The sequence below is a fragment of the Podarcis cretensis genome (genome assembly GCF_951804945.1).
Source record: "Podarcis cretensis genome assembly, chromosome: 6".
In the NCBI taxonomy this organism is placed as follows: Eukaryota; Metazoa; Chordata; class Lepidosauria; order Squamata; family Lacertidae; genus Podarcis; species Podarcis cretensis.
In genome coordinates this window covers 99508729-99536494 of record NC_137175.1, presented here as the reverse complement: position 1 = coordinate 99536494, position 27766 = coordinate 99508729, and the positions used below count along the sequence as shown (strand labels likewise).

The 27766-nt window shown below is 45.9% G+C and overlaps 1 protein-coding gene across 3 annotated transcripts in view; it reads left to right on the top strand.

The window, feature by feature from the left end:
* The first annotated feature begins 271 nt into the window (after positions 1–271).
* Positions 272–27766, top strand: part of RGS8 (regulator of G protein signaling 8) — a 92824-nt gene continuing 65329 nt past the window's right edge. The window contains exon 1 of one of the 3 annotated variants that reach the window (XM_079981681.1): positions 272–298. In XM_079981681.1, coding sequence (XP_079837807.1) covers positions 287–298 — 12 coding nt within the window. In that variant the 5' untranslated portion in view covers positions 272–286. Of the gene's footprint in view, positions 305–27766 lie in introns of all 3 variants that reach the window. The other 2 variants (XM_079981680.1, XM_079981678.1) reach the window with 2 other exon arrangements.

Here is a 27766-nt window from a genome sequence, read left to right as displayed (position 1 = left end):
GAGGCAAACTGGGTGGCTGTTGGAGACGGGGAAGGTCTTAGTACCCATCTCCAACTTCTGCAGTGAAGCGGACTGTGTGCTGTCAGAGAACAGACTTATCTCTGGTGTGTGATTCTCTGGCCATCTCAGAATTTTTTTTTGGCAATGCCAAGAGCAGCAGTGAAGAGAAGCATCAGTGTGAAGTGATGTGTCTATGGAGGCTTTCTGCTGTTTGTTTCCTGTTCTGGAGATTCCCAGTGAGAAGACACTTTTACAGTGAGAAGGAGAAGGGAGACTGCTATGTTTGATGCTGAGAGATGTACCGGTAACCAGTGATCTGCGTTTAGGGGTTTTCCTGGGGGAAGCGCTGATATCAGTCCTAGGATGATAGTGGGACAGCTGTTTTTTGTGGTTGCTGGTGGTTTCTTAACAGCAACTGGTTCCTTAAGAGCAGCAGCAGTTCTGGTTTCATGCTGGACATTTTTCTGTCTTCAGTGTGCATGGTATGTGGTTTATTATGTTTGCCCCAGTTGTAAGAATTTCAATGCTGTAAATGCTAGTTTGTTGTTTAAATGCACATCTTTGTGCTGAAGGTTAGTAAAATTAGCTGTAGTCCTATCTTAAAGAATAATGTGATTGATGAGGCCTTGATGAGGTTGGAAGCTGTCTTTAATGGTTTTATAACAGGTCATTTGCTGAGCCATGTTTTCTTTGGGTGAGCATCCCACATTGCAAACTTTTTTTGGGTATAAATCAACTACTGTACAATAGTTTTGATTTGGAGTTTAACCTGTAAAATGTGAAATACAAAGTGTTTCTAACTTGTCAAATCAGGCAAAGAGGAGTATTTAATGTAATCTGTCTAATTGGTTTCTTTCCCCCAGTTCAAAGGGAGGAGCAAAGTTTTGCCAAAATCTCACAGGAGCTGGGCTACAGGCTGGATAAACTGTGAGGAAGGGGGAAGCTTGTGTTTTCTTGCTTAGCTATTTCTTCTGTTTAATGGTATGCATGTTTGCTGTTTGGATCTATGAATACCTTTTCTTTATAGGGCTCTCTCTGAATTGGAGCTGGGCTGTTCTGAAGTTGTGGCTGTTTTTTTGCTGAGGGGAGGTGTGGAGTTTCTGAGTGGCTTGATAGTTTTGCAGCTTTGTGAGGGAAATCTCACACTGTGTTATCTGTGGTTTATTTTCCTGTTTTGGAACGCAGGGCTGCCTAGAACCAGCTCAGGATGAGTTTTTGGTATCCTGTTATTTCCTCAAGATGTTTTCCCCCCTGCTCTGGAGGATAGGACTCAAACCAATGCCTTCAAGTTACCAGAAAGGAGATTCAGGAAAACCTTTCTGACAGAGTGGTTTTACAGTGGAACCATCTTCCTCAGGAGGTTGTGGACTCTCCTTCTTTAAGCAGAGATTGGAAGGCCATCTGTCATGGGTGCTTCAGTTGAGATTCCCAATCAGACAACTTTTGCAGGTTTTTGAAATGGTTCAAAATGCTGCAAAAGCTGTTGTCCAGAGGTTAAAGTGGGATGAGTTGTTCACACTGTTTCAAAACGCATTCAGATCTGTGAAGGAAAATATTACTTTGCTTGTCTTTGTGAAAGGTGGGGACATGTTAAAGTATTAAAATGTTGCCCTCCCCTTATCTACACAGAGAGGATATTGTTGGCATTCATGGAGAGAAAAGGTTATAACAAAGTGTTACATAGTGCACTTGTTAGCAGAAATCATAAAACAATGGCTATGCCTGTCTTGAAGCCATATTTTTAGAAAAAAATTCAACATTTCTGTCCTGAGTAAAAAAAAATTGGTACGCTACATGCATTTCAGTGACTTCCAACCAAGTAACAATGTATAATTTAAAGCCCCCGCACCTTTAATCACTATTTTCTTTTTGCCTGCCTGCTCTCCTCTTTTATCTATCAGTGCTCCCTGATGGAATGAGAAGTGACAAGCTGTAATTTTATTTTCTTCTTGGAATTCTGGTTCTGAATTGATAGAGAAGATTTAGTTCCAAGGGCTTCTCAGGATTAAATGACTCATTTAGAACTCTCTCTCTCTCTCTCTCTCTCTCTCTCTCTCTCTCTCTCTCTGTGTGTGTGTGTGTGTGTGTGTGTTGTTTCTTATTATGGGAAAGAGTTTGGGTACATCTCTTTAGTGAGATGACCTATGGGGGCATATGAAAATATCCTCAGCGCTGTAATTTCAAAGGCCCTTGTAAGGACCCAGGACCTAGTGGTTGTTTTCAAAAGCCCCCCCCCATTGCTCCTACACTAGCATTCTGGTCAATGATGCCAAGACACTGGGGTGAACTAATTGTAAACATGCCAGGCTACTTGCTGTTGTTGTTTTCACTGCTTTTATTTTATTTTTTACAAATATAACGAAGAGAGAAGAGATTACAAACATCACCAGCTGATATGAACAGTAAGAATATTCAATCAACCAATCCTAATTTAAACATGTACACTACTATAAGCAGTCCCCATGTCTAAATCAGCATCTAAACAAGATGATCAGCCATGCATTCAAACGTAGAAAGGGCAGTGAGATCTTCAGTTTCACATTGATTTATGATGTCTCTGCCCTGCCACCTACAGTGTTCCTTCAGTCCCTACCTCTGTGAGCCCAGGAGTATTGTGGACTATGGCCTACTGGAAAATAAGAGGTTCAGAATAAACACGGTTTCAGGACCAAAAATGATTTGTGAAGACAAATTTCCAAGTAATCTTTACTTTTGAAACATTAAGGTGCTGGTACATAGCTGTCAATTTACAGATTTGAAAATAAGGGACCAGCAGCCTTGAAAATAAGGGACCAGCAGCCAAAATAAGGGACCTGCAGCCTCACCTGTTCCAGGCACTCCAGTCTTCCTGTCCTCCTGCAGTCTGGTCAAACTCATGCTGGTAGCTTCGCGAACACTGTCTAACCAACTTTGTAACCAGAGGTTCAACTGAATAGAATCTGAATCACATGCACCACAAGGCCTATGCAGCCTCAACTTAAGATGGCTCCCTGGCCTGGCTTTGCACTGCAGTTTGCAACAGCACGTGCAACAAAATGGCATCCAGCATTCAAAAAACCCCTCAGCTTGCATTAACTAGCCACACACAAGGCATTCAAGCTCCACCCCCCAGTCATTCTTAGACTTCTTATTGGGTGAGCAACACAGCCAAGCAACACAGTTGGAGCCTCCCTCCTCCCTGGCCGGGAGGGAGGGAGGGAGAGGAGCTGCTTCCTTTGAAATTTAAGGGACATCATTTAAGGGACATTTAAGGGACATCTATCAATAAGGGACAGCAGCGGGACATGGTGCTGGAATAAGGGACTGTCCCTTCAAATAAGGGACACTTGACAGCTATGTGCTGGTAGCCCTGAAAAGCTTTTGCCTTCCTTGGAGCTTGGCTTAGTTTTGCCTGAGTCATGGGGATGTGCATATTCTGCAAGCCCCTTTTCTTCAAAACACCTGATGCCTCCTTGTGGCTCATGTTTTGCCTGGATTGTACAGACTGAGCTGGTTGTAGCATATAAGGGTGAGCAGGTTTTCACTAGGGGAAAGAGATGGAGTTGACTTTGGTGGGGTAGGTGGGTGAGCCCTTACAGTTTTACTGTGGTGCAATGAAGGAGGGGCCAACCAAGCCTTCTGGGCCCAGCAGTCTCCTCTGATGTTCCACCTGATCATGAGGCAGGAAGTTATTGGAATAGCCTTATTCCCAGCCACCTGGGGCCAGTCACATTTGTGGCAAATCCTTCTGCTGTCTTGCCCTGGGCAGAAAAATGCATCTAAGGCCTCTTTCACAAGTTCCATGAGGGTCCTGCAAAGTAATTCCTCAACCAGGGCGATGACAGCTTTGTGAATCCATCCTTTAATTTTTGTCTCCAAGGATTTATCAGAAAACTAGGCCAGTCATACGTCAGAACTGCATTTGCTTCTGTTTAATTATGCTACATTAGTTAATCTTATTACCCCTTCAGGAGCCAACATTTCTCCATGGAATAAATCATATTTTGTTTGCTTGCTCTGCATTCCATCTACAGATTTTATGACATCAGTATTCCCTGGCTGACTGAGGGTAGTACCAGCTTCTGCCTAATTCAAAAGAACTTTCCAGTTGGTGTTGCATAAGAAATCCAGAACTGTGGAGCAATTTGCAGGAGAATTTAAGTATTATAGAATCATAGGATTGTAGAGTTGGAAAGGAGCATGATAATCTAGTCCAACCCTTTGCAATGCAGGAATCTTTTGCTCAACATGGGACTCAAATCCATGACCCTGAGATTAGAAGTCTTGTGCTCGACTGTATCTACTAATATAAGCAGAAAGCAGCACACATACAGTCAATGATAGCCAGGCTTTTTAATGTAATATTTGCTGTATCTGACAAGAGTAACTAGATCTAGTAGCACACAGCCAGCAAATTTACTGATTCATAGAATCATAGAATCATAGAATCCTAGAGTTGGAAGAGACCACAAGGGCCATCGAGTCCAACCCCCTGCCAAGCAGGAAACACCATCAGAGCACTCCTGACATATGGTTGTCAAGCCTCTGCTTAAAGACCTCCAAAGAAGGAGACTCCACCACACTCCTTGGCAGCAAATTCCACTGTCGAACAGCTCTTACTGTCAGGAAGTTCTTCCTAATGTTTAGGTGGAATCTTCTTTCTTGTAGTTTGGAACCATTGCTCCGTGTCCGCTTCTCTGGAGCAGCAGAAAACAAGCTTTCTCCCTCCTCTATGTGACATCCTTTTATATATTTGAACATGGCTATCATATCACCCCTTAACCTCCTCTTCTCCAGGCTAAACATGCCCAGCTCCCTTAGCCGTTCCTCATAAGGCATCGTTTCCAGGCCTTTGACCATTTTGGTTGCCCTCCTCTGGACACGTTCCAGTTTGTCAGTGTCCTTCTTGAACTGTGGTGCCCAGAACTGGACACAGTACTCCAGGTGAGGTCTGACCACAGCAGAATACAGTGCATTGGCTTTGTTAGCTGCCGCGTCACACTGTTGGCTCATGTCAAGTTTGTGGTCAACCAAGACTCCTAGATCCTTTTCACATGTACTGCTCTCAAGCCAGGTGTCACCCATCTTGTATTTGTGCCTCTCATTTTTTTTTTGCCCAAGTGCAATACTTTACATTTCTCCCTGTTAAAATTCATCTTGTTTGTTTTGGCCCAGTTCTCTAATCTGTCAAGGTCGTTTTGAAGTGTGATCCTGTCCTCTGGGGTGTTAGCCACCCCTCCCAGTTTGGTGTCATCTGCAAATTTGATCAGGATGCCCTTGAGTCCATCATCCAAGTCGTTGATAAAGATGTTGAATAAGACCGGGCCCAAGACAGAACCCTGTGGCACCCCACTAGTCACTCTTCTCCAGGATGAAGAGGAACCATTGATGAGCACCCTTTGGGTTCGGTCAGTCAGCCAGTTACAAATCCACTGAGTGGTAGCATAGTCAAGACCGCATTTTACCAGCTTCTTTACAAGAATATCATGGGGCACCTTGTCAAATGCCTTGCTGAAATCAAGGTAGGCTACATCCACTGCGTTCCCTTCATCTACCAGGGTTGTAATTCTGTCAAAAAACGAGATCAGGTTAGTCTGACATGACTTATTTTTCAGAAATCCATGCTGACTATTGGTGATCACAGCATTCCTTTCTAGGTGCTCACAGACTGTTTGCTTAATGATCTGCTCCAGAATCTTCCCTGGTATTGATGTCAGACTGACTGGGCGGTAATTATTTGGGTCCTCTCTTTCCCCTTTTTGAAAATAGGGACAACATTTGCCCTCCTCCAGTCTGCCGGGACTTCGCCTGTTCTCCAGGAATTCTCAAAGATGACTGCCAGTGGTTCTGAGATCACATCTGCCAGTTCTTTTAATACTCTTGGATGCAGTTCATCTGGCCCTGGAGACTTGAATACATCTAAACTAGCCAAGTATTCTTGTACTATCTCCTTAGTTATTCTCCTCTGCTGAATCATTTGCTCCAAATTCTTCAGGTCGGGCATTGTTTTCTTTATCGGAGAAGACTGAGGCAAAGAAGGCATTGAGGAGTTCAGCCCTTTCTGTGTCCCCTGTTTGCATTTCACCATCTTCTCCTCTGAGTGACCCCACTGTTTCTTTGTTCTTCCTTTTGCTACGAACATACCCATAAAAGTCTTTTTTGTTGCTTTTAACCTCTCTAGCAAGCCTGAGTTCATTCTGTGCTTTAGCTTTTCTGACTTTGTGTCTACACATTTCTGACTTCGTGTCTACACGATTACTTTGAACCGGAACTATTTGATTCTTTTTAGCAATCCCCCTTATACAAAACTATTTTGCTCTATTCAGGACCACATCTTCAATATTCTTTGTTATCCAAATGGTAAAGGTAAAGGACCTCTGGACGGTTAAGTCCAGTTGAATTCGACTATGGGGTGCGGTGCTCATCTTCAATGTCTGCAGACAGCTTTTCAGGTCATATGGCCAGCATGACTAAACTGCTTCTGGCACAATGGAACACTGTGACGGAAGCCAGAGCACATGAAAACACCATTTACCTTCCCACCACAGAAGTATGTACCAATTTATCTACTCATGCTGGTATGCTTTCGAACTGCTAGGTTGGCAGAAGCTGGGGCAAAGCAATGGGAGCTCATGCTGTTGCGCAGAGTCAAACTGCCAACCTTTCTGATCAGTTATGTTGTATGATTTTAGATGGAAGTTTCCTTTTATTCTCTGTCATCCATTGTCAAGGCCTTTGGCTTTATACAAATAAACTGATTGCAATGGTATATATTCTACTCATTCTCTTTGGGAAAAGGTACCACCAGTATACTCTATAATGATATGTGCATTTAAGGAGCCATCAGATTTACAGCAAAAAAATAAATCCCTTTCCAGTCCCTTCACGTTGCTAACTGGGTCAGATGTCTCAGAGCTGAAGCTCAAGAGGCTATTAAAACAGCTGTCACTTGAGAAAAGTCTCAAGGTGACACTTCGTTGTGAAAGCTGCACCAATGCTGCTGAGACTTTTGAGTTGTCACTTACAGATGTAAATGACATCAGTATTTCCTCCCTTTGGAGTGTTGTGACACTAGTCATGTTCCCTGAGCTCATTACTTAGAAAGTCATTAGGGTTTATATATTTGCAGAGAAGTGTCATGTCTGTTTCTCAGACTAGTCTCTTCTCTGAAAATCAAAGCAGTTCAATTTTTAGAAGAAAAGTACCCCGTTAGAGAGAGATGTCTGATTACTGAAGCATTCCCTGGATCTGGGATCATCTACAATAGCAAACAAAACCTATACACTCTTTTAATTAAGACTTTAAATTCTGTATATTGTATGGTTTTATTCTTAGTAAGTTGCTTTGAGACCCAGGCGACATGAAAAGCGATTATAACAAATAAGCAAATAAATAAAAGCATATAATAGCACCAACCACCCTGCACCAGCTCATTTCTTTATTTGTTTTTGCATTTACATCTGACTTTTCTTCCTAAGAATTTAAGTTAGCATTCACAGTTACCCACCTCTTCATTTTATTTTCACAACAACCCTGTGAGGTAGGTTGACTAAGAGACAGTGATTGGCACAAGGTCACCCACTGAGCTGCATGACTGATTCAAACTCTGGCCTCCCAGGTCCTCATCCAGTATTCTACACCAAGGGCTGCATGGGGCTCACAAGGCCTTTTTGGTGGCCCTCTGTAACATTCAATTAAAAAAAAATCTTAAAACCTTTTTAAAAATTGTGTCATGTAATGGTAACAAAAGCTCATACAGCTGTTTGTGAATTAAATTTGTTTAAGAATTCAATATAATAAATCTATTAATTGTGCCTTTAATTATATGTGATGGGTTAAGGGGCTGCTTGTGCGTAAATGGTTGAGTTCTCAACTCATGCAATCAGTTTCTAAAGACTCTCCCAGACCGCGGAGCCATGGGTGTATGGCTACCTCAATCGCTGGCAGAATCCGTCAGTGGGCGCTTCCGGAATTTACGCCAACATAAGAGTTCCTTAACGGAAACTCTCCTCCTGGATTCTCTGCGTGACAGTTTCCTGCGCGGAGTAGGCGTCCCCAGCGGAGGTCCTGAGACTTCTCCGCTGTTCTCACTGGAAATATCTTGGAGCCCTCCCTCCGACTGAGTTTCTGTAGGAGCTCTCTCTCTCCCCCTGCTGGTTCCTTCCTCAGCATCCAAGGGTCTCCTAGCCTCCTGGAGCCCTTCCACCACCTGACTCTCCGATGGCAGTTCCCTGACATCCACCTCCCCTCCAGGACCCCCCTCACCCCCCGTTTCCCCCTCTTTTCTGGGTGGTGAGGCTGGGAACCCCCTGAAAGAATCCTCCTCATCTTCGGATGACTCGAAAACCGTCCTCCACCTACTACTGTCCCTTCTTCCCGAATACTCTTCCTCATCTGATTCTTCTTCCTCTTCCTGTCCTGATTCTGGGAACCCCTCAAACTCCTCTTCCTCATCAGTAGTGCCGAAGTGTTCCTCCCAGAACCTAGCCAAGGGCTGAGGCTTCCTTGGGAACCGGTGATGAAACATTCCTGCTAAAACCTCATCATTGACCGTTTCTGCTGGTACCCAGGTATTTTCGGACTCTGGTTCCCCTTCCCATGCCACTAAGTTCTCCACCTGCTTATCCTTCCACCGAGAGTCGAGTATTTCTGCTACATGACTGCTGCGCTCCCTCTCTTCTACTTCCGGTGCCGCGGGAACCTCACCTTCACGTCCCAAAAATTCCCGCCCCTCCCGGTATGGTGACAGTAATGACCTATGGAATACTGGATGCAGTTTCATGTTGTCTGGCAACCTGAGTCTGAAGGCCACCGGATTGACCTGTTGTATAACCTCGATGGGTCCCAGTCGTTTCGGCCTCAATTTCCTGCACCCGCCCTTGAATGGCAACCCTTGTGTTGACAACCACACCCGGTCCCCCACCCTTATGGTCTCTCCTTCCCTTCTGCTCCTATCTGCCTGCTTCTTGTATTCTTCCTTGGCCCTATCCAAATTCATCTTGAGCTGTTGATGTATGGCTTCCATTTCTTCCACGAAATGTTCCGCTGCCGGTACGCTCCATCTTTCCCCTCCTTCCCCTGGAAAGGCCCTAGGGTGACACCCGTAATTGGCCACAAATGGACTCGTGCCCGTGGACACATTTTCCATGTTATTGTAGGCGAATTCGGCCAGGGACAATTTCTCTACCCAATCATTCTCTCTGTCATTTACATAGCACCTCAGATATTGTTGCAGAATACTGTTTGCCCTTTCCGCCTGCCCATTAGTTTCTGGGTGTCTGGCGGTCGAGAAATTGACCTCTATGTGCAGTAAGCTCATGAGCTTCCTCCAGAACCTGGACGTAAATTGTTTCCCTCTATCTGAGACCACCCTCAAGGGGGCGCCATGCAACCTAAAAATGTGTTCTATAAACAACCTGGTGGTTTCTTCCGCCGTCACCGCATGTGAGCAAGCTATAAAGTGGCACATCTTGGTTAACAGGTCTACCACTACTATTACCGCAGTCTTTCCCTTGGATTTTGGTAAATCCGTCATAAAATCTATGGAAACTGTCTCCCATGGCCGTTCGGGTGTGGATAATGGTTCCAGCAACCCCGCCGGTGCCGCCCTCTCCCCCTTTGCTCGCTGGCAGCGGTCGCACCCCCTTACATACTCTCGTACATCTTCCCTCACCTTGGGCCACCAGAACTGCCTGGTAACTAACCACATGGTTTTGTGTTGCCCAAAGTGCCCTGCGGTGGGGCTGTCGTGTAGTTGTTTGAGTACTCTACCCCTCAATTCCCCTTCCGGTATGTACAATGCCCCTTTGTAATATAACGCCCCGTTCCTTTCTTCAAACCCCCCTGTGTTCTCCCCGGCTCTCCTGAGCCCTCTGAGCTTATCTTGGGCGTATTCATCGTTCTCTGTCCCTTCTACCAGTTCTCTTTGCCCCACCAATGCTGCTCCACAAACCCAGTGGTCCTCTGGGATAATATGCCTTTCCTCGGGCGCTCCCTCCCCCTCCATATACTCTGGCTTTCGAGAGAGAGCGTCCGCTCTGACGTTCTCTGGTAGCGAATCTCAAAATGGAATTTGGAGAACTCCTGTGCCCATCTCACTTCTCTCTGGTTCAGTACTCGGGCCGTTCTCCAATATTCCAGATTTTTGTGGTCCGTGCACACCTGGACCTTGTGCTGCGCTCCAATCAGCAGATGTCGCCACCGCCGAAACGCTTCATGAATGGTGAGCAGTTCCCGGTCATACACTGTGTAGTTCCTTTCGGATTTATTCAACTTCCGCGAGAAGAAGGCACACGGTCTCCAGTCCGACGCATCTTTTCCCGGCTGGAGAAGCACCGCCCCTACCGCTCGATCAGATGCGTCCGTCTCTACCCTCATCGGCTTTTGTAGATCTACGTGCAAGAGCTGTTCCTCCGACGCGAACGCTTTCTTTAGCTGTTCAAACGCTCTTCCGTCCAGGCGAATTTCTTCTTACTATTGAGACAATCGGTGATGGGCGCCGTTAAGTGGGCAAAGTTTTTGATGAACTTCCGATAGAAGTTTCCAAACCCCAGGAATCTCTGCACGTCCTTCCTGGTTCTGGGTGTCTTCCATTCCAGTACCGCTTGGACTTTACTGGGATCCATGGCCAATCCCTTGTCTGACAAACGGTACCCCAGGAATTCCACCTCTCTGGTATGGAACTGGCACTTCTCCAGTTTTACCCACAGCTGGTTTGCTTGCAGCCTGCTTAGGACCTCCCGGACATCTCAGACATGCTGCTCCTCATCCTCTGAGTAAACTAACACATCGTCTAAGAAGGCCACGCAGTTCTTATAGAGCAGAGGTCCCAGGACGTGATGCATGAAGGATTGGAAGCATGCTGAGCCCGCCTGTAATCCGAAGGGCATAACGAGATACTCAAAGGCCCCCAAGGGGGTGAACATGGTGGTCTTCCATTCATCCCCCTTCCTCATCCGTATCAGGTTATACGCCCCCCTCTGGTCCAGCTTGGTAAAAATCTTTCCCTTCCTCACCCTGGTCAGAATGTCGTCAATCCTGGGCATGGGAAAGGCCACTGGTTCTGACACCGAATTGACGACCCGGAAGTCCACGACCAGCCTGAGTTTATTCGAGTCCTTTTTGTCCACAAAAAACACTGGGCTGCCCCCCACCGCTTTTGACTCCCTGATGAACCCTCGTTTAAGGTTCTTGTCTATGAACTCCCTTAACTCCTGCATCTCCCTGTCCGACATAGCATACAGTTTGCCCACTGGTAGCTGGGCTCCCGGGAGTAGGTTAATTTGACAGTCAAAGGGTCTATGCGGGGGCAGTCTATCTGCTTCCTTCTCGCTGAAGACATCACTCAGGTCTGCGTATTGTGGTGGTATTTCTCCCTTTTCTCCCACCACCATCCCTGCCAGACTTGCCCTAGCCAACCCCTGAGTTTCTCTTCCCTTGCAGTGTTCTAGGCAATGAGCTGACCCAAAAGAGACTGTCCGCTGGTGCCATCCCACTAGCGGGTCATGTAACGCCAGCCAGCTCATTCCTAATATGATGGGCGGCCCGGCCAGGGTGGCTACGTGTAATGCAATGACTTCCGTGTGCCTTGCCACCCTCATTGTCATGGGGACCGTTTGTTGGCTCACTTCCCCTCCCAGAAGTTCCCTCCCATCAATCGTGGTCACCTGCAAGGAATTACTTAAGGGCAGCATCTGTATCTGGTGCTCTGATGCAAACTCCTTACTCATGAAATTGCAAGAGCTGCCTGAGTCTAACAGGGCTTTTATCGTGAGTGGATGTCCATTGGGTAGCTCTAGCAGCACCTCTATGACTAGTGCCGCTCTTGGGGGTTCAGGCTTGGGCACGTTCACTGATCCTTGGCCTGGCTGCTGTGCCCTGTCGCTGGCAGCCAGGTGTTGGCTTTTACCTGCTCCTTAACCCCCTCCTCCTCACTCCCAACAGCCCCCACCATTCCTTGCCATCCCTTCCTTTGTGGGCACACTCTGGCAAAATGTCCTGGCTGCTGACAGAGGAAGCATTTTTTGGCGCTCTTCCCCTCCTTCTTCCGCCCTTTGTTGACATTTGAAATTCCGCGCGCGCGCACACGCAGTCCCAATCTCCATTGGTTCCACTGGCGGGGAAGGTTGCTCAGGCATCTCAGGAATGTGGAAATCACTCCAACGCTCTCCTCTCCCTTCCCGCTTCTCCAGAGCCCTTGCCTCTTGGCGCGCTCCAATCGCAAGCGCCGATTTGGTCAGCTGATCCATGGACTCCGGACGGGGCGCACAGGAAAGTTCATCTTTCACCGCCGGGGCTAGCCCTTCTTCAAACAGCATTTGAATCGGGTCCGAAGACAGGTCCCACCCCAATTTATGTATGAGCATGGTAAACTGTGTCCAATACTCTCGGACGGACTGATTCCCCTGTTTGCATGCCATTAACTGTCTGCGTACCACGCCCTGTTCAATCTGGCTGGAAAACATCAAGTCCATCGCGATAAAGAATTTCCTCAAGTCTTTTAGAGCATCATTATTCGATGCCATCAGGGGTCTCACCCATTCTCTAGCTCCCCCCTCGAGGTGCCCAATCACAAAAGCCACTCTCGATTCCTCATCTGCAAAGTCATCAAACTGCAGGTTCAGTGCGTACTGCATTTCTGTCTTAAAGGCTTGGTAGCTTCTTGGGTCACCCCTGAATTTCTGTACCAACCCCGGTACCTTCCTTGCGATGGGGGTGGGCTTCCCCTGTGCATCCTGAGCTCTCCTGTCCTCGAGACGCGCCGTTAGCAGTGCCAGCTGGTGTTCCAATGCTCTGTTTCTCTCCTCCAGAGTTGGTCCCGCTCCAGCTCCTCCCGCTGCTCCGTCTCCAGTTGGGTTGCTGATGATGCCTCTCTTTCGCACACGCAGCGTCGAAGACTGACGGATTGCTGTGATGGGTTAAGGGGCTGCTTGTGCGTAAATGGTTGAGTTCTCAACTCATGCAATCAGTTTCTAAAGACTCTCCCAGACCGCGGAGCCATGGGTGTATGGCTACCTCAATCGCTGGCAGAATCCGTCAGTGGGCGCTTCCGGAATTTACGCCAACATAAGAGTTCCTTAACGGAAACTCCCCTTCTGGATTCTCTGCGTGACAGTTTCCTGCGCGGAGTAGGCGTCCCCAGCGGAGGTCCTGAGACTTCTCCGCTGTTCTCACTGGAAGTATCTTGGAGCCCTCCCTCCGACTGAGTTTCTGCAGGAAATCTCTCTCTCCCCCTGCTGGTTCCTTCCTCAGCATCCGAGGGTCTCCTAGCCTCCTGGAGCCCTTCCACCACCTGACTCTCTGATGGCAGTTCCCTGACATTATATATATTCAATTAAATCTATTAACTGTATATTAAGTAACTATATTATATTATATTATATTATATTATATTATATTATATTATTACAGTATATTTATATTATATTATATTATATTATATTATATTATATTATATTATATTATATTATATTATATTATATTATATTATATTACTGTGTATTAACTGTATATTAGCTATATTGCAAACACTTTTTTTACCAATATGGAAATTCAGTTCAGTGTGTGGCCTGTGGGTTCCATGTTGAAGTGCTCTTGCAGCCCACTTGGTAAGAAAAGTTGGACTGGCCTGCTGTACACCACTCTTAGAAATCATTTACATTTACATCCCGATCCAGCAAGTGTATGGATTCCCTTGTTCAGTTGCAAGCCACACACAGAGACTTGAAGATGTGCAGTTGGTTGTGGCATGTGCCTTCACTGGCACCAGATGCTGTAGACAGGGACATGGAGCACAACTTTTGAAACAAAATTTGGGTGTCTAGCTGTTTTTGGACAACAGTTCCCATAATCCCTGACCTTGCTAGCTAGGGATGATGAGATTTGTCGTCCAAAAACAGCTGGAGACCCAAGTCTGGGAAACACTGCTTTAAACATATGGTGCAAATGGGGCCTTGGGTGTACCTGGGGAGACGGCCAGCTGCCTGAGAGTGCGTGGCCCCTAATGCAGGGGAGTCCCTTAAAATTCCCGCCAGCTCTCCATTTCAAAGTAGTAACCCGAATCACTACTGGCCATTCTCACAGCAGCATCCTCTTCCCCAAGGACTGTCCTGGTCTCTGCAGAGCCTCCTCAGCTCAGCTCCATCTTTTGTTCCTGGATGACATTTGTTCAAAATCAATCCCCTTCAAGCCCTGATCAGTCAAGCCCAAAGCCTGTCTGGAGGAAGACACTGTGTTAGACCCGCTGAACAGAGTGACAACTGCATGGCAGAAACACCTGGCAGGCTGTGGACTTTGAACATACCCAAGTCTTTAGTTTGCAGCTTGTCACTTCCCTCCCACTTGGTACATCTTGTGCTTAATTTATCCATAGAATAATGTTGATTCTCTGCACCCCCCTGGGTACCTGCTACCCTGGTTTCTAAAATAACAAATGCAGAGAGATATTTTAACCCACCGTGAAGATGTTCATTTGGAAAACATTCCATCTCTCCCTTTCCCCCTAAACACCATGTTACTGTCAGTCTGCTGCTGTCACTTTGACAAGTTTATGGTTTGCTATCGAAGTAGGGATGGCTTCTTGTTTACAACACATTGCAAAGTAACTGACAGTTATATTTTTAACAAGTAGCATTGAGAACATGGCAGACCTCTCCTAAACTGTAATTATGGGGTGTCAGCGCTGCTAATGGAGTTAAATGTTGTTTGGAATTGTGAAATGTTGGCACAAACCTCTCCCGCTTCACCAGCAGAAAGCTGCATCAGCTATCAGGACAGATACTTTGAGTGTCTCAATATTTCCTGGTGTTTGGGCTCTCTTTTATGCTAAATCTGGACCCTCACGACAGAGCTAGGTACAAGTTGGGCTAACTTTCTGAGCCAATATTCTGCACCAAGAGTTGCTGGATTCTGCAGTCTGCCTAAATCATGCAAGTCTGCAGATTTGTATAGTTCTTCTACAAGACGTAGGGAGGAGTCTCAACCATTGCAAATCCTGCTTGGAAACCACCATGATTCAGGCTTGCAGGATTTCACATTAACTACAAGCTTTCAAATCTCTCTCTGCAGGCTCAAAGGCCAGAAATCATTTTCACTCTTAAAATTTGAGCTGGATGTTTATATAGCCAAGCTGTATTTTCAAACTCCAGGCACTGCTTCTCATCTGCAAAGTGGCATTAGAAGGAAACAATCTAAAGGGAAAAAAGCAGTGGTGGGCAGGTGGGAGCAGAATTTCTCACAGAAATTGCTCAGAAAAATGCCTGCACATTTTGCTTCGTAACATTCCTTTTCAGAGGGCTAGATACATAGTTTTTTTAAAAAAGTAAATAATAATAGCTCAGAATCCAGGCTCCCTACTGGAATGGACTCTGATGCAATTGCTACAGTTGCACCATTATAATCTGACCTTGCCCGCAACACTGGCAGGAGGGGAAGTGTCAAGGACCCCTGGACTCTCTCAAGATTTGGTACGACTCAGCAGCCCAGATGCCAGAGGAAGAAGGAGAAGGAGCAGAGACAGGTTTGGAGATGGGTACCTAAGGCCCCATCAGGAAGTAGGGAGACTTTGACCAGCCAGAGGGAGGGGCTGAACAGGAGGAGGTTGTGGGATGTGAAACACATAGCAGTCAAGTACAACATTCCCAGAAGGGACATGCTAGGAGATGCTCTGTACCAGCCAGGAGAAAACTTCCTGTTTCCTCCTGAGCTGGGACAAACTTCCTCTCTGCATGTGACTAGGTGTGACCTAATCTGGCTAGGGGAGCACACGTTCTTCTCTTGCTCTCTCTCCTCCATTTTGCTTTTCCTTGTGTTAGCAGAAGTGACTTCCTGTTCGCAGTCACTTAGGAACTAACTCCCTTATGGGATAGTTCCACATGTGTATATAGGTTTGTAACCTAAGTCTGCCTTCAGGGATCCAATTGTGAACTGAATGATTGTGAGCAAATTACTTTTATGTTGACTTTCATAAGATGGTTGTGCCTATTCTTTTAAGAGGGACAAGAAGGGATCTTACCAGAAATCTCCTATAGAGAGGCTCAGATGAGCTTGCAACAAGCAAACCGCCTTGCCTTCAAAAGGGGAATGTTTAAACTCTGCTAAGATATAGAACTTGCTAACACAAGTTAGGAAGAATATCATCAAACAATATCTCCTCTCCTGCCTCCCTGGACATTCCCACAGAAGTGGCATCAGAGCTGGAGGGAGAGGGCTGTGTGCACATGTGCAGCTGTCTCCCAGGATGAGAGAGTCCTGTCAATAAGCCCACTCCACTGTATCTATGAAAGACTGGCAGGAGGGGCGTGTCAACTGTTGGGACATTTTTCAGGTTTTGTTTGGTTAAGAACTTCTTGGAATCTTGACTTCTGGACTTTGTGTTTGCTGCTAAGCCTGGACTGCTATTAGTCTGAATGCTATTACAGTGGTACCTTGGGTTAAGAACTTAATTTGTTCTGGAGGTCCGTTCTTAACCTGAAACTGTTCTTAACCTGAGGTACCACTTTAGCTAATAGGGCCTCCTGCTGCCACTGCACGATTTCTGTTCTCATCCTGAAGGAAAGTTCTTAACCGGAGGTACTATTTCTGGGTTAGCGGAGTCTGTAACCTGAAGTGTCTGTAACCTGAAGCATCTGTAACCCAAGGTACCACTGTATCTCTTCCAACTAAAAGTTGCTGACTTTGGGACAGGAGCCTGACAGAATGTAGCCCCAGGGCAGGAATTCTAGGAGGAAAGTTCTAAGCAGGGGAAGGATAAGGCCAGAGCTGAGGAACCTGCGGCCCTCCAGATGTATTTGTGTTATATATATATCATTCTATAATGCCTCACATTTCCAAAGGAATCTCTAAGCAGTTTGCAACCTGTCTTAAATAAAACACTACAATATATCAGACACTACAGATGAGAATCAGATACAAATACAATCATGATCCACATTTGAAGCAGCATGATTACAGGAAAACAAAATATTCTCTTAAAATGCAAAAAGAAAAATCAAATGCAAGAACGTGGCTAAACAGCTCGGTTGCTTCGAGCATGGTGCTGATAACACCCGGGTCACAACTTTGATCCCCATCTGGCAGAGGCTTTCAACCTTTTTGAGTCCACAGCTCCCTTGACTGAACAGTTGGGCTGAATTTCCATTCATCAGGAATGCAGCAGGAAGAAAAGGGGGACAAACCTCCCAAGGGAAAATAATCCCTTTTGCTTTTGTCGGAATTGGGGGGGGGGGTCAGCCATGGAAGCCTTTGCCTAGCTATCTTTAGCATAAGCAAGCATGTTTGTGAGAATGGTTTGCTCCCCTGGGACGATGGCGGATGCATATTTACGAAGGAAGTGGAAACTTTGACTTGTTCAGGGACATGAGCTGTTAGTAGCAAGCAGCTCTGTGCCAGCAGTCTTTTCCGAAAACTCCGCAAAGATTTAACCTCCAGGAAGATGTTAAAGGGAAGAAGGAAAGGGATATGGGAGTTTGCACGGAAGCTGGAGTAAATCCCAGCAGAAATGCTGAGTCAAAGTCATCTTCCACTTTGTTTCTTGGCAGCTTAGCATCCTGATGAGAGACCCCATGTTAGAAAGGAACTTGCCCATCCATTTGTAAACGCACGCATCTTTTGTTCAGCCAAGTCCCCTCCTGAGAGTATTTTAGCTTGAAATGTGAAAGGGCCATAGCTCAGCGGTAAAACACCCAGCTTCCTAACTGCTGAGTCCCCAAGCCTTCCAAGACAAGCATTTAGAGCAGAGTTTTCCAAACTTTTTATGTCGGTGACACACTTTTTAGACATGCATCATTTCATGACACAGTAATTCAGTTTTACTAGGAAACTGAAGTTTAAACCAACCCCTTCCCAGCCCTGGGAGGAGCGCAGGGAGCGATCACTCGACACACCTACACATGGCAGCTGACACACTAACGTGTTGCGACACACAGTTTGGAAAGCTCTGATTTAGAGTGTTAGACTTGGAACAGGAAGACTGAGATTCAGGCCTCACCATGGGACTGAAACTGCCTTGGTCGCGCTGGTTGATGATCTCCGGCGGGCTAGGGACAAAGGTGAGAGCTGTTTCCTAGTTCTGCTGGATCTCTCAGCGGCCTTTGACACCATCGACCATAACATCCTTCTGGACCGTCTAGAGGGGCTGGGAGCTGGGGGCACTGTTATACAGTGGTTCCGCTCCTTCCTCCTGGGCCGTGTTCAGAAAGTGGTGGTGGGGGATGAGTGTTCAGACCCTTGGGCCCTCACTTGTGGGGTACCTCAGGGTTCCGTCCTCTCCCCCATGCTTTTTAACATCTATATGAAGCCGCTGGGAGAGATCATCAGGGGGTTTGGACTGGGTGTTCATCAGTATGCAGATGACACCCAGCTCTACCTCTCCTTTAAATCAGAACCAGTGAAGGCGGTGAAGGTCCTGTGTGAGTGCCTGGAGGCGGTTGGAGGTTGGATGGCGGCTAACAGATTGAGGTTGAATCCTGACAAGACAGAAGTACTGTTTTTGGGGGACAGGAGGCGGGCAGGTGTGGAGGATTCCCTGGTCCTGAATGGGGTAACTGTGCCCCTGAAGGACCAGGTGCGCAGCCTGGGAGTCATTTTGGACTCACAGCTGTCCATGGAGGCGCAGGTTAACTCTGTGTCCAGGGCAGCTGTCTACCAGCTCCACCTGGTACGCAGGCTAAGACCCTACCTTCCCGCGGACTGTCTCGCCAGAGTGGTGCATGCTCTGGTTATCTCACGCTTGGACTACTGCAACGCGCTCTACGTGGGGCTACCTTTGAAGGTGACCCGGAAACTGCAATTAATCCAGAATGCGGCAGCTAGACTGGTGACTGGGAGTGGCCGCCGGGACCACATAACACCGGTTCTGAGAGATCTGCACTGGCTCCCAGTACGTTTCCGAGCACGATTCAAAGTGTTGGTGCTGACCTTTAAAGCCCTAAACGGCCTCGGTCCTGTATACCTGAAGGAGCATCTCCACCCCCATCGTTCAGCCCGGACACTGAGATCCAGCGCCGAGGGCCTTCTGGCGGTTCCCTCATTGCGAGAAGTGAGGCTACAGGGAACCAGGCAGAGGGCCTTCTCGGTAGTGGCGCCCGACCTGTGGAACGCCCTCCCATCAGATGTCAAAGAGATAAAGAATTACCTGACATTCAGAAGACATCTTAAGGCAGCCCTGTTCAGGGAAGTTTTTAATATGTAATGCTGTATTGTTTTTAACACTGATTGGGAGCCGCCCAGAGTGGCTGGGGAAACTCAGCCAGATGGGCGGGGTATAAATAATAAATTATTATTATTATTATTATTATTATAATAAATTTATTTATACCTCGCCCATCTGGCTGGGTTTCCCCAGCCACTCTGAGCGGCTTCCAACAAAACACTAAAATACAATAACCTATTAAACATTAAAAGCTTCCCTAAACAGGGCTGCCTTCAGATGTCTTCTAAAAGTTTGGTAGTTATTTTTCTCTTTGACATCTGGTGGGAGGGCATTCCACAGGGCGGGTGCCACTACCGAGAAGGCCCTCTGCCTGGTTCCTTGTAACTTGGCTTCTCGCAGGGAGGGAACCACCAGAAGGCCCTCGGCGCTGGACCTCCTTCAGGTATACTGGGCCGAGGCTGTTTAGGTCAGCACCAACACTTTGAATTATGGGGAGTTGGCCATTCCAGCACAGCTTCAGAGCCTGACCTCATGAGCTGCTTCCAACTCTGTATATGTTCCTTGATGCCTGCTCTCCTAGAAATATGCCTCGACTGCTTTTACAGCTGAGCCTGCTCTGTTATGGTATGAAAACAGTGGCAGGCCACACAACTTCTCTCTTACCTCAGCACAAAGAAACACAGATTTACTTCCTGCCATCTTTATCCTGCCTTGCACTTGTAGTTCTAAATTTAGCCACACAATGGCAATTTGCAGCTAAAAATCTGCTTTGCTATGTGGTCTAGCTGATTTATTCATAGACCAGGAATTAATTGATGGAAAAGATCTATTAGTCATATTCTACCTCTGTTTGCACTGAATCGTTTTATGCAAAATACTGTTTCATGGTTCACTTCTCCAAGCTGGAAAAACTTCTGGAGTCACCCTTTAGGTACAACTTTCTTGAGAGAACATACGCTAAGATACTTATGGTGAAGTGATATATGTTTACTTACAAATGTATTTATTTACTTATTTATTGCATTTATATTGTGCCTTTCTGTCAAGGTGGATTTAGTTTTAAAATACTAAAACAAATAAATGATGCAAAATGTAAAGCATTTGTGTCAATCAATCGATTTTATTGCATTAGCCATACGGCCATAGCATAATATACATAGAAATAACAACATAAAATGGGGGTGGGGAGATAAAAGTGGATGTCGTCCTGGGGGAATACTTTGAGAAAATGAGGATAACAAAAGTAACGGGGGATTTAAAACATCGAATGACAGAGAATACAAAAACACGTTCGATTGTGCGGCATATCGACTACATCTGTGGTGTTAAAGAAGGAGTTGGTGCCGCTTTCCTCTTCATCACACTAAGCAGGAAATTAGCTGTCATCTCGGTAATCCAACAGTCAGAATCCTGCAGAAGAAAGGACACTATCCAGGGCTGGATTGGGAGATGAAACTTGTTCACGAGAGGAGTTAGAAACCGAGATCTTTCATCTGTCCAGTTGGGACAGAAGAGCATTACATGTTCCATAGTCTCCAGAGCCGTGTCATTGCAGGAGCATGTTCTATTTGCGATGGGAACTCTGGAGTAACGACCCGACAGAACTGCTGTAGGAAAGCAGTTGAGACGGGCACAGGTAAAGGCCCTTCGCTTAGCCTCCGAAGGAATTGTGAAGCAGTATAGAGGGATCCCTTCAGGGGGTGGAATAGCTAGGGCTAAGCCTGAACACGGCCCTCTTGCATGGGAAGCTGTGTTAGAGAAGTCAAGTTGCTGTAGCTTCTTTTTGATTAGAGGTAGGGCCGCCGGGCTAATACACTCTAAGTTAAAAACAGTTTTACGGTTCAAATTGAGAAGAGAGCGGAATTTGAGATTAATTGTAGTTTTCCAAGGAGAATTATGAATATCTCTTAGGATCAAATTGGAGAAACCACCTCTAATTCGAGCATCCGATGCTAGTAGGTGGGAGCTATAGGAAATGGCTCGACTCCATGCTCGTTTTACAATTGAGGGCTGGGCGAACTCAAGTCGTAGGGCTGCACCTGAGACACATCTCAGGACGCCGGAAAGAGATCTCAGAAACATGTGAAGTGGGTGATCCAAGTTACCTAATATTGCTGTAGTCCATACTTCGCAGCCATATAATAATTTAGGGACAACTTTGGCATTAAATATTTGAATTGCTGCTGGAAGGTATTTGCCGCCCTTCTGGTGATAAAATCGGACAATGGCATTAGAGGTCGTAGTTGCAGCAAGAGAGGCAGATTGTAGATGGGTGGTCCAGGAGAGATTATAAGTAAATATTAAGCCTAGATATTTAAAGGCTTTTACCTTTTCTAAGTAGCCACCTGTGATCTTAAGCGGCTCCAGCTGGAGTTTGCGGGAACGAGTGAAGTGGAGAACTTTCGATTTTTTATAATTAATATTAAGAGCTTCTGAGGCATCTAATCATAAGCTTGCATTTTTATTAAAGCTTATATGTTTAATCAGGGCTTGTATTTTAAAAATGATCTTAAAGATCTTCAAATGTTTCATGCCAGCTGCCTAAGAACCTTGGCAAAATGTTTTTCTCCTAGACAAAGGGGCCCCCTGATTTATAGCAGAAAACAATTCTCAAAGTCGTAAAAAGGGAATTACAGGCTGACAGCCAAGGTTACACTGACCCTACAAATTAAGGGCTGATAAATAGTAAAATGAGCCATATCTTCTTCCTAAGGTTAAAAAGGTCAAGAGCAGTGAAAAAGACAACTGGCTTGGCTGGAGAAAATAGGTTTTCTTTCTTTCTATTTTTGAGGCTGAGAAACAAGAGAAGAAGAGCTGGCAGAAAGAAAGAGAGCATTTTTGGGAAGTCTTTTCTAAAGCTGTTTCTTTCTTAAACTAAGATCCTTTTAAGATTTCTTTTCCTTTTAAAGGTTATTTATGTATTAAATATATTAGCTTAAATATAATTATGCAAAGGATTTAAGAAATGCTAGATTCTTATTTCATATAGTTGTAAGAGTTGTAACTATCCTGAAATTAAGTCAGCCACCAGCCCCCCTTGTCAGACAGGAGACGCCATCGAGCACTCCTGATATATGGTTGTCAGGCCTTTTGTTTAGAAACCTTCAAATGAAGGAGATCTCTCAATGTTGATGTGAACTCAAAATCCTTGACATATGTTTAAGATAAAAATTCAAGATTAATCATCTGTTTTGGAAGGCAATAGGGCAAGGAGGGCAAGAGGTGAGCTGGTAATTAAGATTCCTTGTTGAGACACATGTAAGATATATTACTACTTATTTGTCATTTATAGATAGAAGAATATATAGCTTTTTGATTTCCATAAAAGGGCAAGAGGAAATGGGTGTATCTTTTGTGATTGGTTCTAGCAAATAGCCAATAGGAATTTCAACCAGGCTGATTGGACAGAGGCAGCCACAGGAGGAGCAAGGGGGCTGGATTAAGGAAATATAAGTGCTGGCCAGAATGGCAAGAGGCCAGGCCAGAGCTTGGTAACCATATACCACTGTGCCTCATATTTATTTGTCTGACAAATAAATTACTATTTTAATTTCTCTATTGCTGCGTTGAATATTTCATTCCAGCTAAGCGTTAACCACAAGCAGGGTGCTACACTTCCGCCTTACAATAGGCGATAAATGCATTAACTGCATTTGCTAGGTCCGCAGCTGTTCTGGATAAGATGACGGCATCATCTGCATAGAAAAGGGAAGCAACGGGGTGGCCTGCTAAGTGAGGAGGATACTTAGTTGCTAGCTTCAAAGGGGAAAGGGCATCATGAAGATAAAGATTAAACAGTAAAGGGGCCAAGAGACAACCTTGTCGGACGCCCCTGGCCGTTGGGAATGGAGTGGTAAGGGAGCCGTTGGGACCAATTCGAACCCGAGCTGTGGTGTTTGAATAAAGGGAAATAATTAGGGAGAGGAGGTGCGGATCAATTCCCAGATGGGCGAGTTTGGACCATAATCTCTGCCTAGGAATGGAATCAAAGGCGGCCTCCAGGTCCATGAAAGCGGCAAACAGGTGGCCTTGCCTTGGTGCAGTGTATTTACTGGCAAGGTGATAAAGAGTTAGACAGTGGTCCATGGTTGATGCTGACTTCCGGAAGCCAATCTGTTCTGGCGGTAGAATGTTTCTCTCATGGACCCATGAAAGAAGTTCTTCCAGTAAGACAGCGGCAAATATTTTCCCCGGAATAGATAGTAAGCTGATGGGGCGATAATTCCTAGGGATGTTTGGCTGGCCGCCTTTGAAAATCGGAACTATTGTAGCTTCTCTCCAGGAGTCGGGGATGTCTAAGGCGGAGGAGATAGCGGTGAATACAGGAGTCAGCTGTTCACTCCACCAAAGAGGATCAGTCAGGAAAAGGTCCAACGGGACCATGTCTGGGCCGGGGGCCTTATTCCTTCGCATGGACATTATGATGTTGAAGATGCGGGTTGAGGTAAAATTTACTGAGGAGGTGGAACTAAGAGAACAGGAACAGAGGTCCAACGGGGATTGAAGGTGATCTGTAAGATGATTTGGAGAAGCGAAACTGGCTGAATAATAGGCGATCCATTCGTCAGCGGAAATCAGGATAGCTGAATTGGGTGGTGCCGAAGGCCTAACTAAGCGCCAAAAGGAGCGGGAGTCATGCCTCTCTACAGCCGAGCGAAGAGTGGACCAAGCCTCAAGGATGTGTTGCTGTTTCTTGCAATGAATCATGTTTCTGTATGTCCTTTTAGTAACTAGAAGCTCTGCACAGGTTTGAGGGTCGTTGGAAAATTTGATGGTTCTGACCATTTTCCTAATTCGCCTTCTTAGGACTTTGCATTCCTTGTCAAACCAAGGTGATTCAGAGAAGAAGCGTTGGTGGGTAGGCGAGGTGATGGTTATGTAAGTTGTTGAAAAAGCATCAATTAATTTCTGGTATTGGTCAGCGGGCGGAATTGAGTCAGAAAGAACTGTAGGTATATCAAGTGATTTTTGTATGTCCAGGGCAAGAGAGGAGCTGAGGCTTGTCCATTTCTTTGTTTTATATACAGGGTAGCTTTGTGCTGTGGAACTATAGTTTGAGGGGACTGAGAATGGCTCTATTAGGTTTAACATTAAAGTCAATGGAAGGTGGTCACCACCAAAATATTCAGCCACTTCCATTTTTGTAGAGATTGAGAATAGCTCCGGCGTCAATAGAATGTAATCGACAACACTGGTTCCCCGGGAAGAGATGCACGTTAACTGCTGCGAGGACAAGGGAGTAACGTTGCCATTTGCGATGCAAAGATCGTTTTCGATGGCCAATTGGGCCATCAGCCTCCCCGACGCATTTGTTATGGGATCAAGAGAGCATCTGTTTCCCCAGGGTGGCTGCAGGGGATTGTCCAGGAGTGCTGCGGAAGATAATATAGCATCGTCGTTGGGACCTATTCTTGCGTTAAAGTCGCCTAAGAGGATTTGAGGAAGTCCTGGGTTAGTTATTTGAAGATCATGAAGCCAAGACGAAAGTTCAGACCACCTTTCATTACGGTCGGAATCATTAATTGCTGGAGGCAGATATACTGTGGTTATCAACCATGGGCTTTTGGTCTTTGGAAGGTGGATCTTTATAGTGAGAAAGTAAGGGGAAGATTTAAGTTCCTCGCAGATAGTGAGGGATAAGCTGGTTGAAATAAGACAGGCGAGGCCAACTTGAGGGCGACCCCTGTTAGCTAGTTTGCGAGCACAGGAGCTAAAGGAACAATAATTTGGGAGAGCGACACTTTGTTGGGACCAGGTCTCTTGGAGGCACACAATGTCAAAAGAAGAGATAAAGTTTATTGCCTCAGGATCCATTTGCTTTGTCGCCCAGCCGTTAACATTCCAGGAGACAATTTTAAGGCTCTGGGGTGGGTTGGATGCGCCTTTCAGGGAAAGAACTACTTTTGCTTGATTTGTGGGTAAAGATTGAGCCTGTTTGTTTCTAATGGTGTCGAATTTCCGCGGAGATAGAGAGCCGGCTGGTGTTTGCCTCTGGTCTGATCTTTGTCAATTATTTCCCAAGGAACTTTTAGGGATTACTCTTTTATGAGCCGGCCCATTGTTCTCCGTGCATGGCAAACTGGCCAAATGTTCTATAGTTTCGGCTGGTAAATGTTGAATACTGACATTAGTGGTCACCGGGCCTTTGAAGTGTGTTATCTCTTTCCGTAGGTGTTCTTCCGGGACCTGATTGTGGCCTAACTCTGCCTCATCTAGGTACCTCAGCTTGTCCCAAGAGCCTGGTGAGTTCACCTTGGGGATGGTTCTCCCTATTGGAGGTGGTGTAGTCTACTCTTCGGTGTGCTGGGCTTCCTTGATTGAAGGTAGATTAATCTCAGCCATTGTCTGAAGGTAACGTGGCCGACAGGCCGCCGGGTTTTGTTCTTGTATAGAGTTCAAATTAAAGGAAGTCTGGTCCTTTTTATGGGCGTCCACATTGATTTCCTTATTTATATCTCTCCCAGCCAGCTTAATTCTTAGCATGTCTAATCTTTCTAATATTTCAGTTTGTATTAGAGATGGAAATTGGCAAAATAGCCTGATTAAGGTATTTTCTTCCACAGAGAAGAGGTCCTCATCTTCGTTCGCTTGAAATTGCGGGTCTTGCAGGCGAGCATCTTTCCTTTGTGTCATTCCCCCCATTACTCAGATGTCAAAGCGGTTTCTATGTTGTCCTGTTAAAGTGCATACATACTAAATTTGCCTGATCCATACAAACTTTCAATGGCATTATGTTCAAATGTATATTATAGGAAAAATATTAACTTAATGTGTGTTTTTAGCACTTTATTTTATGAGGTAATGACTGTGAACCCTGATATGTCTCCCCTGAATTTTATTAATATTTACTACAAGAGTGTTACTTTAACTTCATAATAAAGTCTTGAAAATTAATCACACATTTTTTCTTTACAACAACCCTGTGAGGTAGGTTAGGCAGAGAGATTGTAATTGGCTGAAGGTGACAGACATATACTAGAGATGCATATGTGTATGCCAAGATCGAACACGGGAGAAGCTTCCTGATGTAAAATAAAGGTAAAGGTAAATGGACCCCTGACGATTAGGTCCAGTTGCGGACGACTCTGGGACTGCGGCGCTCATCTCACTTTATTGGCCGAGGGAGCCGGCGTACAGCTTCCGGGTCATGTGGCCAGCATGACTAAGCCGCTTCTGGCAAACCAGAGCAGTACACGGAAACGGCGTTTACCTTCCTGCCGGAGAGGTACCTATTTATCTAGGTATTGGCAGGAGCTGGGATGGAGCAACGGGAACTCACCTCGTCGCGGGGATTTGAACCGCCGACCTTCCAATTGGCAACCTCAAGAGGTTCAGTGGTTTAGACCCCAGCACCACCCACGTCCCTATTTTCATCGGAGAAATGTTGGAGGGTATGTAAGCTGTGTGGCTAAACGTGCCAGCCCACAACCGCTTTCACCCTGGTTGCCCCTCATTTCACAGGGGTGACACTCAAAGAGGGTTTCCGCTGGCAGAACAGGGTCTTGCTACCTCAGAGACGTGTTGGCTGCGTGAACGTGAGGAGGCTTGTATGCGCCTTGCCAAATGAAAACACTGGTAGAAACAACTACAGTGGTACCTCGGGTTACATACGCTTCAGGTTACAGACTCCACTAAGCCAGAAATAGTACCTCAGGTTAAGAACTTTGCTTCAGGATGAGAACAGAAATCGTGCTCTAGCAGTGCAGCAGCAGCAGGAGGCCCCATTAGCTAAAGTGGTGCTTCAGGTTAAGAACAGTTTCAGGTTAAGAATGGACCTCCGGAACGAATTAAGTACGTAACCAGAGGTACCACTGTACTACCATCACCACTGCCACCACCAATCAATCAACATATTTTAAATAACTAAATAAAATTAATAGTCCTATCTTGAGAAGGTAATAGCTGTGGGTCCACCTTTGTTGTTAGGTCTAGCCTGCCATTTATCCTCTCTTCCCCCTCTTCTAGGAAGACTCCAAAGCGAGGGGGTCTCAATGGTAAACAGGCAGTGATCATGTCCTCCACTGGGGAGGCAGACTCAGCTGTGTTTAAAAACTGTTTCTAGAAGGGTCCAGCAAATGGCACAAAGATCTGAAATCTGTTTTCCGTTGGATGCCTCTTCTGGTGCTGCTATTAATAGGCCTTTTTGGGCTCTGCTGCTTGGGGCAAGGAGGAGGGGGCAATATTTGCAGCAAAAATCAGCATTACTGTTGCCAGGTAACCGCATTTCCAATGGTACCGCAGCGCTAGGGAAGAGATGAAAGCTGGCTTGAGGAAATGGCTCACTGTGTAGCTTTGATCAGTGACTCACAGGGAGGGAAGGAAGGAGGACGCACAAGGCAGGAAATGCATCCCTGCACATAAAAGATGGGAGAATCTGATGAATTTCCTCTGAAAGGTGTAAACAATTCAAGTTGAGGGAAGGAGAAGACAAGCTAGCCCCTTAATAGTTCAAATTGTGTTCTTTGCTCTCCTGTATCCCTACTGACAATGTTACTTGACTGCTGTCTCCAAATATCGGACGTTCAGTGCGTACCTGATGGGGAGCCATTGGGATTCCATCTCTTCTCCCTGCCTTTCTTGTGCAGTCAACTCCCAAAATTAATGGAGGAGGGTTGTGAAGGGGGCATTGCGCCAGGA